At 41.7% G+C, this 15,607-nt stretch overlaps 1 protein-coding gene across 3 annotated transcripts in view; it reads right to left on the bottom strand.

Annotated features, from left to right (window-relative positions):
• scube1 (signal peptide, CUB domain, EGF-like 1) overlaps positions 1–15,607 on the bottom strand; it is a 123,186-nt gene that overhangs the window by 40,288 nt on the left and 67,291 nt on the right. For 2 of the 3 annotated variants that reach the window (XM_067581060.1, XM_067581062.1), the window contains 3 exons: positions 12,076–12,204; positions 10,014–10,130; positions 3,415–3,504 (listed from right to left, as the gene is read on the bottom strand). In XM_067581060.1, the coding sequence (XP_067437161.1) occupies positions 3,415–3,504; positions 10,014–10,130; positions 12,076–12,204 (336 nt within the window). The remainder of the gene's footprint in view (positions 1–3,414; positions 3,505–10,013; positions 10,131–12,075; positions 12,205–15,607) is intronic. The other variant, XM_067581061.1, reaches the window with a different exon arrangement.

Here is a 15,607-nt window from a genome sequence, read left to right on the forward strand (position 1 = left end):
TTGAATTTAATTTAATTTAGCAAATTTTATTCACCCAAACAATCCAAAAATTTGAAATTCAACAATATTAACTGTAGTGTATTTAGGCCTATTTAGATTATACAGAGTTATTGGGTACTTTGACCATGAAATCAACATGATTAGAGGAGTAGGCCACATTTTCAGATATTGATGTGCCATTTGTAGAGGATTGGAATTGAAAGGAGACACTTTCCTTTTGCAGACTGAACCAAGAGGCAACTTCATCTGTAGGGATTACGATATGTCAGCGACGGTCAGAGGAATGAGAGGAAAGACCGTAAGTATACACATGTCTGTCATACTGCTTGCACCAAAACGCTGACCACTGCAAACTGCTGTTTCCATGAGAGGAGGACACATGTTCTATTGATTAAAACTGGAGCACATGAGAGAGAAAACCATGTGCACTGTGTATACTAAAGCATCATGCTAAGTAACAGCAACTGCTGCACTGCTGTAAAAAAGTGAGAGGGGCACGATCACCTTTCAGCACTCAACAAGATCCCCTTTTGCGCCTTGATGGGCACCTAAATTAGCTGTCAATCAGCATACGTAGCTCTGGCCTGGAATCATGCTATATGAATACACCTACATACGCACATATGCACAAATACACACACCTCAGCTTAGCTCCATCTGTCCTGAGGTGATGGTTTATTTGGAATCCAGGGCCACAGCCACTGTAGCACCACTGAGTCTCTCTTTTGATATTTTGCACATGTGTCTAGCACCTGGCCCCTGATTTTGATATTTATTCATTATCAACATCATGAAATGTCTCAGAATGACTTTTCATCGAGTCACCCACACTCCCTCCTCTCTTTCCTTTCGGCCTTGCTCTCTGTCTCTAGCCTCGTCTCAGCAGCACCTTTTCATTAGAGCCTTGGCTGCAGTTCCATTTGTCTTGATCAGTGTGTTGTGTGCGCTGTGTGATGGCAGTGGGGGCAGAGACAGGAGCACCGCGTGTCAGAGGAAGCAGACAAAATGATAGCAGTGTCAAATCTAACATACTGATGCTGTTCGGGCTGTGCCAGTGCAGCACTGATGGGGCCTCTGTGCTCTCAACAACCCTACGCATGCACGTGTTCCACATGCACATATGCATGATTGAGGCACACGTGCATATTCAAACTGACTCCAACTTTAAACGTTACATTAAAATACGGACAATGCTGGCATGGTAGGGTTACGGTTAGGTTAATATTGAAATAAATTAGAGTTAGCATCCTACTATTAGAGTTAGGGTTAGAGCATGTTCATCCATGCCGATCCATCCTAAATTCAACATGTGTATGGCACTGATACAGCTTGAGATTGTACTTTTAAGGGAGGGTAAAACTAAATGTCTACTACTAAGATTAATTTACAACTACTGACAAATTTACTACTAAGATCAATTTATTGCAAAGTTGTACACACTGTTTTAGTTAGTTGCAAATGAATGATGTGCAGTTCTCATGAAATTCAGTTGGATTCACCCAAACTGCCCTTAAGTTTCACATTTAACACCAGTCCAACTTGCTGTATGTTTAGTGGTGAAGCCAACTTCAACAGACGTTTGGCTGACACGAGTGAATAACTTTTCATTTTGTTTCAAACTTTATTCCATTAGACAATTTTTCAATCTGTGCACATTCAAGGCAACTGGAACAAAGGGTATCTGGATATCATGGTGTCCACGGAGCCTTTCAAACTTCAGACTCTGTTTCAGTCTGAAATGTCTTTAACAACACGCAGCATCAGTAGCTCAAGGTGCTGCTGTGGGTGACCCTGATCTCATCGTGGAAGGTCTGATTTGACAGGAAAACCTCCATACAGGGGATCATTCATTTTAACCCCAGTTGGGTTTTCCCATGTGATCCCAGTGGGTTGTATACAATCATACAATCGCATAGACCTGGAACACTACAGGTCTCAACTGGAACGCCATCAGGACAGTTGACATGCTGGTACAACAGGGGTGAAGCAGGGTTTAGCCAGTGAGGAGAAATAAAATATTCAGTTAAAAGGTAATTGGGAAAGGAGAGAGAAGAACAGACAGGTAGGACAGGGACAAGGAAGTGTCCCTGAAACCATATTCTCCACTCTTCCTCCTAGCCACACTGGCCAGAACCTGCTGAAATGAAACTTGTATATGTATGGAATGTAGTTTAATAAACTACAGACTGTAAAGCACATAGGTTTAGAGTACCAGATGCTGGGAGGGAGTTCTGATGTACTTCTGTCATAGAAAGTAAAAGAAAGGTTAAATTCAAAACAGCAGGACATGAGAGTGGTACTTCAGAAATTGATCGAATCACCCATTTGAATTTCGGTAAGTCTGATTGATCAGGTCAAAACAAAAAACATTAATTAAGTCACTGAAAGACAGTTTGAAGGTCTAAAAGCAAGGAATGTCTTTGTGCTGTCCTTCAGAAACCAAATTGTGGCCTGATATATTTTTTTAATTAGAAGAATCCTTGATACTAATTTTCATCAATCGCCATCCCTTGGTATTTTTAGTAGGAATAGAACACGCAAAGATTAACTGAAAAAGAGATCAGATCAGGTTTGACTAGTGATGCCAAAAATGTGGTCAAAAGATGCCCAGGGGTTCTTTAGGGTTGTTCATGCAGCCCCCAGAAACAAAAGCAACATGTTTCACACCTACCAAAAGAACAGACATTGGTTTAGTTCTAAAAGACACATCTGATGATAAAAATCTCATAAAATGAGGGCTGACGTGTGAGTTGAAGTCTTCGACGTGAGGAGGTTTAAGGACCAAGTATCCATTTGGTCACAGGGTTGTCCAGTCATGCTGACTTCAACAAGGACTGTGATGTCTAAGATATTTTCACCTGCACAAAGGGATAGCATTGGGACTGGTGTTTCTTTCCTTGCCTTTACTGCCCCTTCTGAGAATTTTGATTTTGAGAATATTCTACAAAGTAAAGCGCAAAACTTTCATGGCGTAGCTCTGTAATCATGGGGCTACAAGTTGGGTGTACAACCTTTTCAGGGGGTTTGTTTTGCTAGTAAGGTATCCTGTTCTGTAACACGGTTAATCAAAAATGAGGGGAATGGAACACAAAACATTTGGAGTAAGAAAGTAAATGTTAGTCATTGAGAAAACCTAAGAGCCATCCATAAGTTTGGTAGGTAGAGTTAGGGAGGAAGGGTTTAAAGGAAAACAGCGACCTCTTTTACTCCTTTTTCATCACGTTATACAGTTGCAACAAAACTGTGACTGTGGGAGTAGACACAGTGGGCACCAAAGGTTTTTTTAAAAAAAAAAAAAGATTAAAACAAAATAAAGACAGAGAGAGGAGAACGAGGAGGAACGGAGAGGAGTAGAGTCGGGGATACAAGCACAAGCGCCATGGCAACACATAGAAAGAGGAAGAAAAGAGTTACCCATAAGTAGCCGCCGTTTCACCCGCTTGTCCACATCAGCTACTGACGTGGCATTGAACTCAGAGCTCTCAATTGCAGCCTCATCTTTCTCTAAAACACAAGTGACAAGGGGACAAACAGTGAGCAGCAGGTTAATGAGAAGCCCAAATGACCAGACCTTCAGCCCCTCTTGGCGTTTGAGCAAAAAACCAAAGCCAAGAAGCAAGAAGCGATGAAGAAGCGCCAAAATCCCTGTTAGAGTGTTAATCCCCAAACAAATGATGAATCCCCCAGAGCAAATCAAAAGAACAAAACAAAATAAATGAAAATGATCAGTATCAGTGTGTAGCTTACAAAATGAAGCGGTAGGTAGGCAGGTGGGTAAGGGGAAGGGAGGAGAATCAGGGCTTACAAATGGAAAAAAGTAAATTAAAAAAAGATAGAAGTGTGGGGTTTTAGGGATGGAATGGGGTTGGGATGTACGTTAAGGGGAATTTTAATTCTGATGTTGATGTTGCTGTTGTCGCCGATGGAGTTTCTGTCATATCCATGTTTCCATATCAAACAGCCACACTGTGTCAGCAATGATTCCCTTGCGTTAGGATGGAGGAGGAAGACGAGAAAGAGAGGGAGGGGAGGATACATGTCCAACATTTCCAAGACAAGCTGCCTTAAATGTGGGCACAGAGACGAAAGCAAAGAAAAGGGGGTGACGATGACGACAAGAGGGAGCAGCAAGGGTGGTGCGGGGGGAGGGGGAGGGGGGGGACAACGGGTCAAACAACAGAGCGAAGTGCTCCAAGAACCGAGCAATGACAAGATGATTGACAAGAAATGATGATCAGAGGAACAGAGAGAGAAAAAAAGAGAGAATCAGTCCCATCATGGCCCACAATGGGAGAGGTATATGAGGGAAGGAGGGGTGCACACACTGAGAAATGGGGTTTGAAGGGGGAGTGTAGGGGAGGGCATGCAGAGAAAAAACAAAAGCAGGAGGTAGTCTGGGGGCAGCGCTGGTTGCCTGTTTGTCTATGGAACATATCACAACTGGCTTTAACAGTCAACGCTGGAAAAACCACGTTCCCGAAGCTGGGCAGTGGAGGTGGGAGGAGGGGGGGCTGAGGGGTGCAAGGAGGAGGGTGAAGGGGGAAGAGGAGGAAAGGTGGCGATGGCAATGGTTGTGGAAGGGGTTGAGATCACAGTTAAGGTGGCATGCATGTGCTGCAGTGTTGGGGGACTGTAAGTTTGATGATGGGAGTTGGGGCTGGGAGAGGGAGGTGGTCTTTCACTGGGCCTGAGTCATTAGGGCCTGAATGAGCATCTCTCTGTGAATGGGCACCACTTGCTGCAAAAGGACTGGCCTTTGATGTACACACACAGTCCTATGGAGGTGTGGGGGGGGGGGGTTGGATGAGGGGGTAATTAATGTCCCTTCCATTGCCCCGTCCCAGGCCCGCTACCTCTTTCTCTCTCTCCTCTCAGGCGCTTGATGGACAAAGTGGAGGACTCTCTGAAGTACACTCAGGGATGAATGGAGGCTTTCTAGTGCTCGGCTAACAGGTGAAATGTGGTTGTGTGAATGTGTGTGTGTGTGATTGTGGAATCGAGAGCTTGTGCATACCAGAGTGCGTGCTTTTGAGTGTCTGCTCGGTTGAGTGTGTGAAAAGGAGAGGGAGATAAAATGCAAGTGTGTGAGTGTGTGTGAATGAGGAGTGGATGTGTAAGACAGGTTGAGAAGAGGGGTGGGAAGAGAGGAGTCCCAGCCACTCGCTCCTAAAAGAGTCTATGGGGCTAAGTGGTGGTCGGAGGCCCATAGAGAGGGGGTGTTTTAGAGAGCCAGACCTACACAGGACGAGGATGGGGAAGAGTTAAACCACTCTACTCTACTACAGCTAGGAGGAGAATGGTAAAAAAAAAAAAAAAAAAAAAAAACCCAAGGCACTGGAAGGAAGCAGAAGGACCAGGGTCGCTACTAACGACAACAACAATAAATAAATGTACATCAGTACAAAAAAGGGAAAATGAAAGAAACAAAAACAAAACAGAAAAAAAGGGGAAACCATACAAATGCAGTGCAGGCTCTCCCATGCAGCTGGGCAAGCAGACAAACAGAAGACAGACGGAAAGATTAGTGAAAGAGGCAGTGGCAGACAAATGCGGCACATGTGAGTGGACACATGCAGTAGGAATGGCATGTTGTAAGAGTGAACGAGGGTGAGCGGTTGCAAGTCCCTGCCTCTCTATGAAGGTGTATGGAGCAAGAAAAGGGGGGCTGATGGATGGGGATGAGGCATGGAGGTAATTTTTTGTTGTTTTTGGTTTTCAGTGAGTCGGTTTCGTGTGGGACTTATGGAGGAGGTGGAAGATGAAGAGGTAGTGAGAGAGCTGGAGGAGGAGGAGGAGGAGGAGGAGGGTTAGGTTTGCTTTCGTGGGAGCTTTACCTAAGATCAGGCTGCAATTGAGATGTCTGTTTTTAAACCACCAAGTCTAACATGAGGCCAACGACTCCCCCCCACCCCACCCAGAGTCACTCTTTCCTCTTGCGCACTGAGGATTAATCACCTGATTTGGTTTTAACATGGATGCTCAGACAAGACAGGCAATCAGGTACTATCACCAGAAAGCAGGAGGAGGAGGAGGGAGGAGGAAGAAGGAGGAGCAGAGGGATAGCACTACATAGAAAGGGTAAAAGGAAGGGTGGGGGTGGGAGGGTTAAAGGTAGGCCCATAGAGCAGTTGGGACACTCGGACCACAGACACAGAGGTCCTTTCTTTCGTATGAAGAGAGACAGAGAGAGAGAGAGGCAGAGAGAGAGAGAGAGAGAGAGAAAAGACACAAGACATTGGGAAAAGTGGGAGAGGAGGGTTCCCGCTTGTTCTCATTCTGCTTCCTCTTCGCAGACTTTCCTTGTCGATGTGTGTTTCACTTCTTCAGAGCAGCTGGAAAGGAAAAAGGGTTATCAGCAGCACAGCAATCTGCTCGAGTTATGAGGATGAGAGAGAGAGAGAGAGAGAGAGAGAGAGATGGAGGGAGAGAGAGGGAGAGAGAGATAGAGGAAGAGAGGAAGAAGTGTTTCCAGTGTTCCAACATAGCAGGAAGGACAGAACATCACAATGACATCAGATAACTGTGTGTCTGCGTGTTTGACCAACAGCACTGACATGAGATGTTTCTCAGTTCAGTCAGGAATGAGAGAACTTTGTGTCCTCTAGTCGGGCAGGTGGTTATAGTCTCACAAGCTTATATGTGACAAAGGGTAAAATCACACATCTTTGGTTTAAAACATATGGAAAAGTTTACTTGATTTTTTTTTTATTTGGCTTATTAAGGCTTACATTGACTAATTACAAACAAATCAGAACTTGTAAACAAAAGTCGCATGCACTCCCAGCAGCTCATTAATTGGACAGAGATTTGGTGACCTGTCGTTTTGCCAGGTTAGAGTTTCTGGCAGCAGGGGAGTCTAAACAAGTTCTGTTTCCCAGCACTGAACTTTGGTGATTACAGCCTCGGATGATTTCTGTGTAGAATGAGCTGCTAGGAACAACTTTTCTTGTGTTTGGATCCATTCTGAACACTTAAAGAAATAGCCAAATAAGACATTAGACCAGACTGTGGTTTGGTCTTGGTTCATTTTCAGAATTAGAGAAAATGCTGGCTATCAGATGTCTGACTCCATCTCTTTATACCCATAAATCCTGGATCTTGGATTGTTTCCTATAACTGATTGTCCTTACTCCTAATAAACCACCATTGCTCTCATCTATCCCAATGCACCAAACTGAAGAAGAGCTGTTTTACATAAACACATGTATATGTTTGTCTGCAGATGCTTAGATCATTAAAGTGTAGGCACTCCTTTTCAGAAAAGACCTTTGAGTATAGTTGTTGCATTAGTGTCTAGCTGGCTACTGCTATTACCTGAGCCCTGCAGCTGTCAGGTGTAAAATGTTTGAAATATTGTGTGCACAATTTATCAAGTTATTCCCTAAATTTAATCATTCCAACGCAAATCTGTTCCCAGCCAAAACATTCAACGTATCTGCATTCCATTATCCGACACCAACATAAAACTTTATTAAACCCAGGTGACCCATTTAGGTTGTCCATGACCTGACCACTTTATTGATTTTGCACAGCACAGCAGCACGGGTGCAGCTATCATCTGAAGCTGGCCAGCTGAAACAATGTCCAATGTAGCATCAAAACTGAACAGGGTTGCAAAATCCTAGCAAGGGTGAACAAATTCAGTAATATAAGGCCATATGCACACTAAACTACAGCTGCTAGTAGGGCCCGACTGATACTGGAATTCTGGGGCCGATGCCAATACCAAAAAAATTCTGATATTGATACATCTGATATTGATTATCAGCCGATAATCTTATATATACAGAATATAATCATAAACACACATTTTTTTGCAGTGATCCTTCAAATGTGGCTATCAAACACTCGTGACAAAGATATGTAATGGAGGCAAGATATTTTACAGTTTAACAATAAACTTTATTGTATCAAATGACATCAGTGCATTGGAACGGTAAATTTCACTGAGAATGTAATAATTATAAATAACTATAAATGAAAAACACATAGAACAAAAAAACATATGTACGTATATATTAAATTTGAATTAAGGATCAAACATACATAAAATACTACCTATATAACTAGAATTTTTTTTTTTAAAAACATATCGGCGCATATTGGACAACATATACGCCGATAGCAATATATCTGTAATAGGCTGGTATCGGCTGATAATATCAGCTGACCGATATATCGGTCGGGCTCTAGCTGCTAGCTTGTCACAACAACCTGTAACCTCAGTTCCTACTGCTACATTAACTGAATGCTATTCATTTAGGGACTAAAATTAAGTGATTTGAGGACACTAATTACTAATTTACTCATACTGATTACAAATTTTGTGCACAAATGATCAATACCTTGCCACCTGCCTGGGCTCCATAGACTACAGGCCCTTTAGGCCAATATAACCCAAATACATCCAGGTTGAAACCGAGCTGCAGTAGCCTGGCTACAAGAGCAAAGGAGAAGTGATGAGAATTGTTTCCAGGCTGTACAAATTATTTCTTACATGTATGTCAGCAGAAAGGAGGTGGAAGAAACCGAGTTAGGAACAACACCACTTACCTGGAACGCCTTATTCATCCTCTACTGATTAGAAAAATAGCAAGATGAAAATTAATATCCTTTATGGTGGGATCCAGGATGCGGAGGCATGTTTCAGCTGACAGTCATCTGTACAAATGACCTTTTCAGCACAGAGAGCTGCATGCCAGTCGCTGGCCGGGCTCACTCAGTTTTGATGTGATGAATGTGTTTTTCAGAAAGGGAGATGTGTCAATCATTAGTTTTTCCCCTACCCAATTAAATGATTTCTCTAATACTCAAAACATATTACAGCTCATTCATTGGTCCTTTAGCACTTCACCAAGACTTACTACTGGGAATGATCATGGTTTTTGTGTGTTCCCTATATGGCTTGTAGTATGTGGCAGAGACTATAGAGACAGAGAGAGACGTTTCTGTTTGCAGCCTATATATCCTGCTTTACTGAACAACCTGCTGCACTTTAGTTTCATCTGCAACAGGAAGCCTCTGAATAAATTGTGTTGCTTCTTTCTTAACCATTGGATAGTAAAAATGAATGCTCTGGTGACTCATTGATTGGGAAATTTGGAGGTTGTGACATGTTGACTTTTTTGAATGATTAGAAATGTTTATTATTTCAAGGCTGTTCAGTAATTACACATGAACAATGTTACTGTATATACCCACCAGCCAGTCTTTAAGATACTTTCTGCCATGTATTGTGCACCTCGGAATGTATTCTCAAGGTGAAACAGCTCTACCAGTATGTCAGTCCTCCCAATGCAGAATTTGTGCATAATCCTGAGAGGCTTAGCTGAGGGCAAAAAAGCCCACACAGTAATTCATCTAGCTAGTAACAGAAAAAAACAATGTTCAACTCAATTTACTGTTTAGTTTTGAAATCCTTGACATATTTTGGGTAATGATTTTAATCTTATGCTTAGAAAAAATAATGAATTTAATACGTGCTCACTCCACATTAGTTGCTAATGTGATTTCAGCTTGCGCAAAACTACGATTGATAGCAGTTAAGTACATAATGTAATTATTCATACTTTATGTTGTTTTTGACTGGCGACCCAACAGTAGTGGTTCTGATGGGTTTGGCCTAATAAGAGAATTGATGCAGGATATTGTGCATATTGTGGATGAAGCTGGACTGCAGCTCCGCCACGCTGTCAGTCTTGATTGTATTTCTACATGAGTGCTGTGCTGAATGTGGATATACTGTAATTCTGTTCAAGTGGAGTTTCTCTCTGTCTACAGCTGCCTGCTTCTTTTGTGTTGAGTGTTTAAATAAGACGAGGCCGGTGGAAGGGGGGGAAGAACTGTTGGGGAGCTGGGAGATGATCTATCTGCCAACTTAAACCCCTCCAACCCCAACCCTCCTCCCCCAACTCTTTTCCTCATTTTTTCATTTCTGTATGGAAACCGTTAAGCAGCCGAGAACAGGGGTTTGTGTGTTTGTGACCTGGGAGGCCATCTTGGTTGTCACTCACCGATGCAGGTCTTGCTGTCTGAGTGCAGGGCGTACTTCTGGTGGCAGCCACACACCGGCCCTGTGTCCGTGTCATCGCATGTGTGCTGGCAACCGCCGTTTCCATAGTTACAAGTCACTGAGGACAAGACACACATTCAGGTCTCTCATCTTGTTCGGTATATGTAACACACGGCTCACGACGTTCTAAATAACCACTAATTCCTTACAGCTTACGATACGGAAAGACAAATTACATACGCAGAGGCAAAACAATGCCCGACTGGAAATAGTGCTTCATATGACAAGGTTGGAGAGGAGTGAGATGAAGAGGGAGAGTATAAAGGACAGACAGAAGGAGAGAGAGAGCTAAATAGAGAAAGGGTGAAAGAAAAGTGTGGAAGAGAGAGACAGGTGAGCGGGAAAAACCTACAATTTTGTATCATGTTCCATGTAAGGTTAGGAATAAGGCTCTATTGTTTGAATGATTACTATAAATGTTGTGCTTGAACAAGGCTTTGGGCTCGTGTTTTAGCAGTCACTAAACATTCTGTGCTTTATACTCCATGAACAGAGGAACTACAGCCCAGGAACCAAAGTGGGACTCAGTAGGTGTAATGTAAAAATGTTCCTGAGTTCATGGACTAACTTAACTGGTGAAAAAGGACTTTAAGAAGAAAGGCAGAAAATGAAAGAGAAAGGGAAAGAGAACTTGAGAAAAAAAAAAAAAAGCATTTTGAAGGCAAAGGAACAGCATGAGCGATGAGAAAAGATGCGGAAGAGTGATAAAGAGAATGTCCTCGAGGAGGAGGGATAAAGATGGAGAGAAAAAGGGAGCAAAGAAAACGGGAAAAAGAGGAGATTGCGAAGAGGAGCAGGAACTTTTCTTTGAACTCAGGAATTTTAGTCCTTATCAGCTCTAGTTCTTTGGCCCTTTTTCACTGGCCACAAACTGTTGAGATGGAGTTTGCCCTGATAAAAAGTTGATTTGACAAACATTAACTTTGTGAGACATTTGCAATTCCTCAAACTTTACATTCTCCTAATTTGTCTTTGAGCTTCTCCAGAGTTCTCAGTGAACTTTTCGAGAGTCAAATTTCTTCTTGTGTAAACATACTTGGCAAATAAAGCTGATTCTTCTCATATTCTAATGATTCTAATTATCCAAGACGTTGCAGCTTCAAACCTTGTTTGGATCTTTTGGTGACCCTAAAACAAAGGAAAGGCGAGGGGAGAGGAAGGTTGGAAGGAAACAAAAAGAGGAGAAAGGGTGATGCAAAAAGTGAAGAAGGAGAGGAAGTGGGAGATAGAACGAGAGAGAAAATGGAGGAAAGAGGTGAAAATGGAGAAAGACTGAAGGGACATGAGTGTAGAGGGAAGGGAAGGTGTGCGTGTGTGTGCGTGTGTGTGTGTGTGTGTGAAGGCGTTGTAGACATAAATGCCGTTTCTTTCATCACTCATTTACTACCGTCCTGCGTCGCCATGCTCAACAGGCCGGCACAGCACTCGGTCCCTCGCCACTAATGAAATATTACTACAGCGGGGGACGCATTAGAGCCTTTCAGAGGCTTTCACAATCTTTACACTCTGACTGTCTGAGAGGAGAACAAGATGTGTTGCCAAACAAAGTGTAACTAAAAGCTTATTTTCCCCCCCTCAAAAACAGCAGCCCAAATTCCATGGCTGCAGGCACTCAGCGTGAAGAGTGAGAAACAGGGATGGAGTGGCGTGGGGGGTGAATTCTCTCTACTGAATCCTTCAGCACCTTCAGCTTGGCCTGAAACGCTTAAATGATTCTGGTATTAAATGTCCACCCTCATATTTTACAGCTGAAGGTCTACTGGAACTTGTCCATCATTGCTATTACAGATGTTTATTACAGGAAGAGTTTAGATCCTTCATCACAACAGTATGTAACCTCAATAAAATCAAATCTATAAAACATAGTGTTAATACCTCGCTGGCATGTGAATCGTAAAAGAAAGTGACAAGTCAATCGACTGAAGATTAATAGATGACGGAAAGCATAACGCAAAAATGCAAAGCATGAACAAACAGTGTGTGAGATCCAGTGTGATACCTACATGTACAGTCTTTCTGGTTTTTGGCCAGTTCGAACCCAGGACGGCACTCGCATGACACTCCTCCTTTCCCTGGAGCCTCTCTACAGATGTGGGCGCAGCCGTGGTCCTTGTTCATGCAGTTCATCCCATCTGTGCAGGAGACAGAGAGGGAATGAATCATTTGATCACTTTGACAACGTGTGATGAGATTTTGCCTGTTTGTCTAGAAGTACATTTGATATTTTGTCAATTATGTACGACATATTCACAATACGCAGTGACAGTCTGTTGATGGCAGAAGGAATCAGAGGGTAAAAGAAACTGCTTCAAAGGGAAGATTTTAAAATAAAAAGTATATCCTGGCTTGAATGAGGAAACAGACTTATAAAAAACTTTTTTTTCCTATAAACAACTTTTTAAATTGTACATATTGATGATTCTTTTATAATTGTATTTTTATGGTAATAATGTTTTGATTGTGATAGCTGTGTTCTCTGTATCTGTTGGTTATTGTCCATTTAGAGGTGTGAACATTGCCCTGATGAAGACCCTGTGAGGATGAAACCGGTCAGCATAATAACCAATATCCGACTAAATAAAGGCTTTTAATATAAGAGGGCTTAAAGAACCATAAGCTTCCCTGGACTTACTGCATGTTAAACTCAGTAAGTGCATGCTTTCTTGATTTTCCTTTGTACCCTTGAAACCACTGAAAAATGACGTAAGATTATGCATCTTAAGAATGTTGACAGATGCTTCACATTTAAAGATATTAAGTGTTTGCCCCATTAAAGTAATTAGCAAAGTCTATTCTAAGTGTAGCTTGTATTTCCCGGCAGTCATGTCATACTAACTTGACGATTGTCTGAAACTGTCAGTTGTGTTTAAAAAATGCTGTTAGTTTATATTTTCCCAGTGAGTTCATAATACTTTAAGTTAGATGGAACTGGAAATAAGGTGATTTCAGCCTATAGCCATATGCTTATTTAGGCTACAAAGGGCAATGTAAGGAGTACTCACTTTGCTTGCCTGGACTAGAGTATATAAAAGACATTTAAGACAACCACAACTACATTTTGTTCAAAAACTCAATGCGCTCACATTTATAAGTTCTTTATCAGTTATTTCACAAAACAAGAAGCTAGTGTGCATATGCTTTTCTCAGTTTTCTATCCTCTTATACTTCTTGAAATTAAACTTTTCCAACAGAACACATGCTTAGTGTGATTGTGTGGACTGCTGATGACTTCTACTGCAGCAAAGAACATGTCCTTGGGTGCAGTAAGCACAAATGATGGGCCAGCTGTAGTATAAAATAGAGACTGTAGGTGTACTTGTAACTAAAGTCCTGTAGCTTCTCTGTTGTCTGTGCAACACAGTCTCACATCAAAATGTGTAATAGCAACATTGGTCCGCAGTGCAAGACGTATTAGTTTCACAATAAAATTAATATTGTGAGATGCCTATGTTTGTTTGTTTTTTGGCCTATTCTTTTCATAGGTCTATGTCCATATCATGTTTTTGTCTGCTCAAACAAAAAATGCCTGCCATTCTTTTTATTCTCAGTGGAAAATGCATTATTTTAAGATAGTTTCAGCATTAAAATGGATTTTGATAACACTGATAGTGAGAAATGTGCATTTTATTTCCATAATCTTCATTTAGTGAATACATATCATGTTTAGTTTGTCAGTTATTATGAAGATGTTTTCAGGGTTTCTATTGTTGCTGTGGTGGTTGCTGCTATCGCTAACACCATGTAGTAGCATGTTGTTTGAATAATTGTCTTTGCGTTGTGTAGTTATCTGAGCTGTAATGTTATTTGTCTTATTTTATGTAACTGTTTGATGAATGTAGATTTTAGAACGTCCCGGAGATGAATTGAAATCCAGAATTTGAAGCTTTGTGATTGGCTGATTCACCCAGAAGTATTTTCCTCATTGTCTCCATGTTAAGGTTCTCTTTTGATAGTAACATTTCTCAACTCAAAATCATGACAGAGTCCTTAATAACTCAACAGTACAATGGGTTAATGTTAAGGTGTTGTCATGTTATGTTTAACCAGTCTCACATTTTGTTGTGAGACTGGGTTGGTCTGTGACAGCAAGCTCAAACCTCAGCCAGGGGTCGTCAAACTTCTCTTTTCCTTTCCTAATTGCTAAAAGCCAGTTTTATGCTTTCTGAAATCCTGCCTAAAAGTCTCACTTTCTCTCTCGCATACAAACACACACACACACTAAAGTCCTGACACATTTCCTCTTCTTCATCAGCACCAATTAAGCTCTGCGCCTTGATTTATGCCTCAGCTCAGCCCACATCGTTCTCAGCTGTCACTGATCCAAAGCTTCTTCCTGTCTGCACTGAGATGACTCGTCATCCCTTCATTTCTTAACCCGACCTGTTTGATGTGGTCACAGTCTAATCCCGGTGATTTACAGAGCATACTGTGGAAATAATATCTGAAATAGGCCAGTGTTTAAATCTTCATCAGCTGGGGGAGGAAGCAGAGAGGTACAGGATGAAGGGCCAATGCTCTCCAGAGAGGTGAGCAGGGAGGGAGAACCCAGCCAAAGATATCACTGAGCTCCAGGAAGAACTGGAAAAGTTAGTCTGGGAGTGTGTGGATGTCTACTCGTCATGGCACAATCAGATGTATTCACTCACAAAAGACGGTTTGTGTGTTGCATGTGTGCACACCTACGCCTTTTCTTTTTTTTTTGTACTTAACCTTATATTTGAAGGAACAGCCTGTTTCACACACGTCATTTACAAAATAAAAAATAAAAAAAACTGTTTCTCCAAATACAGAATTTGGTACCTGGTCCATGATTTATGGCCATATTTTTCATGCCTATCAATCATTTCTTATGAGACCGGGATGCATCAACACACTTCATTATGACTTTTCAGAAGAGTCTTCGTTCTTCTGAAATTTTAGTAACATGCAAGAAACGAGGACAGAGGGAATCTGTCTCTTCAAGGATAGACACACAAAATAAACATCCCTCACAACAAAATGAACTCCCTTAAAAGGACAATCCTGTTACCAAGACATCATCATGTTGTTTCTCAGCTCATCGTCTTCTGTTTGCCAACATTTCTCAAGGTTCACTAGCTTGATCTAGGCATCCTTTAGTGTGGGGTTTTATACCCATTTTGGGTATAAAAGGCAACGGGCTGTAGTTTATCAGAAGTTTAGTTGCTAGGAGATTCCCATCATGAATGTTACTAAAACATGTACCATGTTTAGTCAGGGACTATATTTCAACATTTAAAATCCAAAAGTCTGAGCTGCACTCTGTAGGTTCAGGAATATCTACATGAGGAGAAGTATGAGATGATTACTGATCAGCATCATATGTGTCTTAAGACAAACCTCCAGCTGCCTTACCAATGTTCACAGTGTCACAATATTAATAATAATAATACGTTTAATTATTTCTATGAATCTCAAAGTGCTAAAGCATTAAAGGGCCAGTGCGTAGGATTTCGTGGCATCTAGTGGTGAGGTTACAGATTGCAACAAACTGAGTATCCCTCTCCTTCCTTTCTA

This window comes from Thunnus thynnus, chromosome 23 (assembly GCF_963924715.1).
Source record: "Thunnus thynnus chromosome 23, fThuThy2.1, whole genome shotgun sequence".
In the NCBI taxonomy this organism is placed as follows: Eukaryota; Metazoa; Chordata; class Actinopteri; order Scombriformes; family Scombridae; genus Thunnus; species Thunnus thynnus.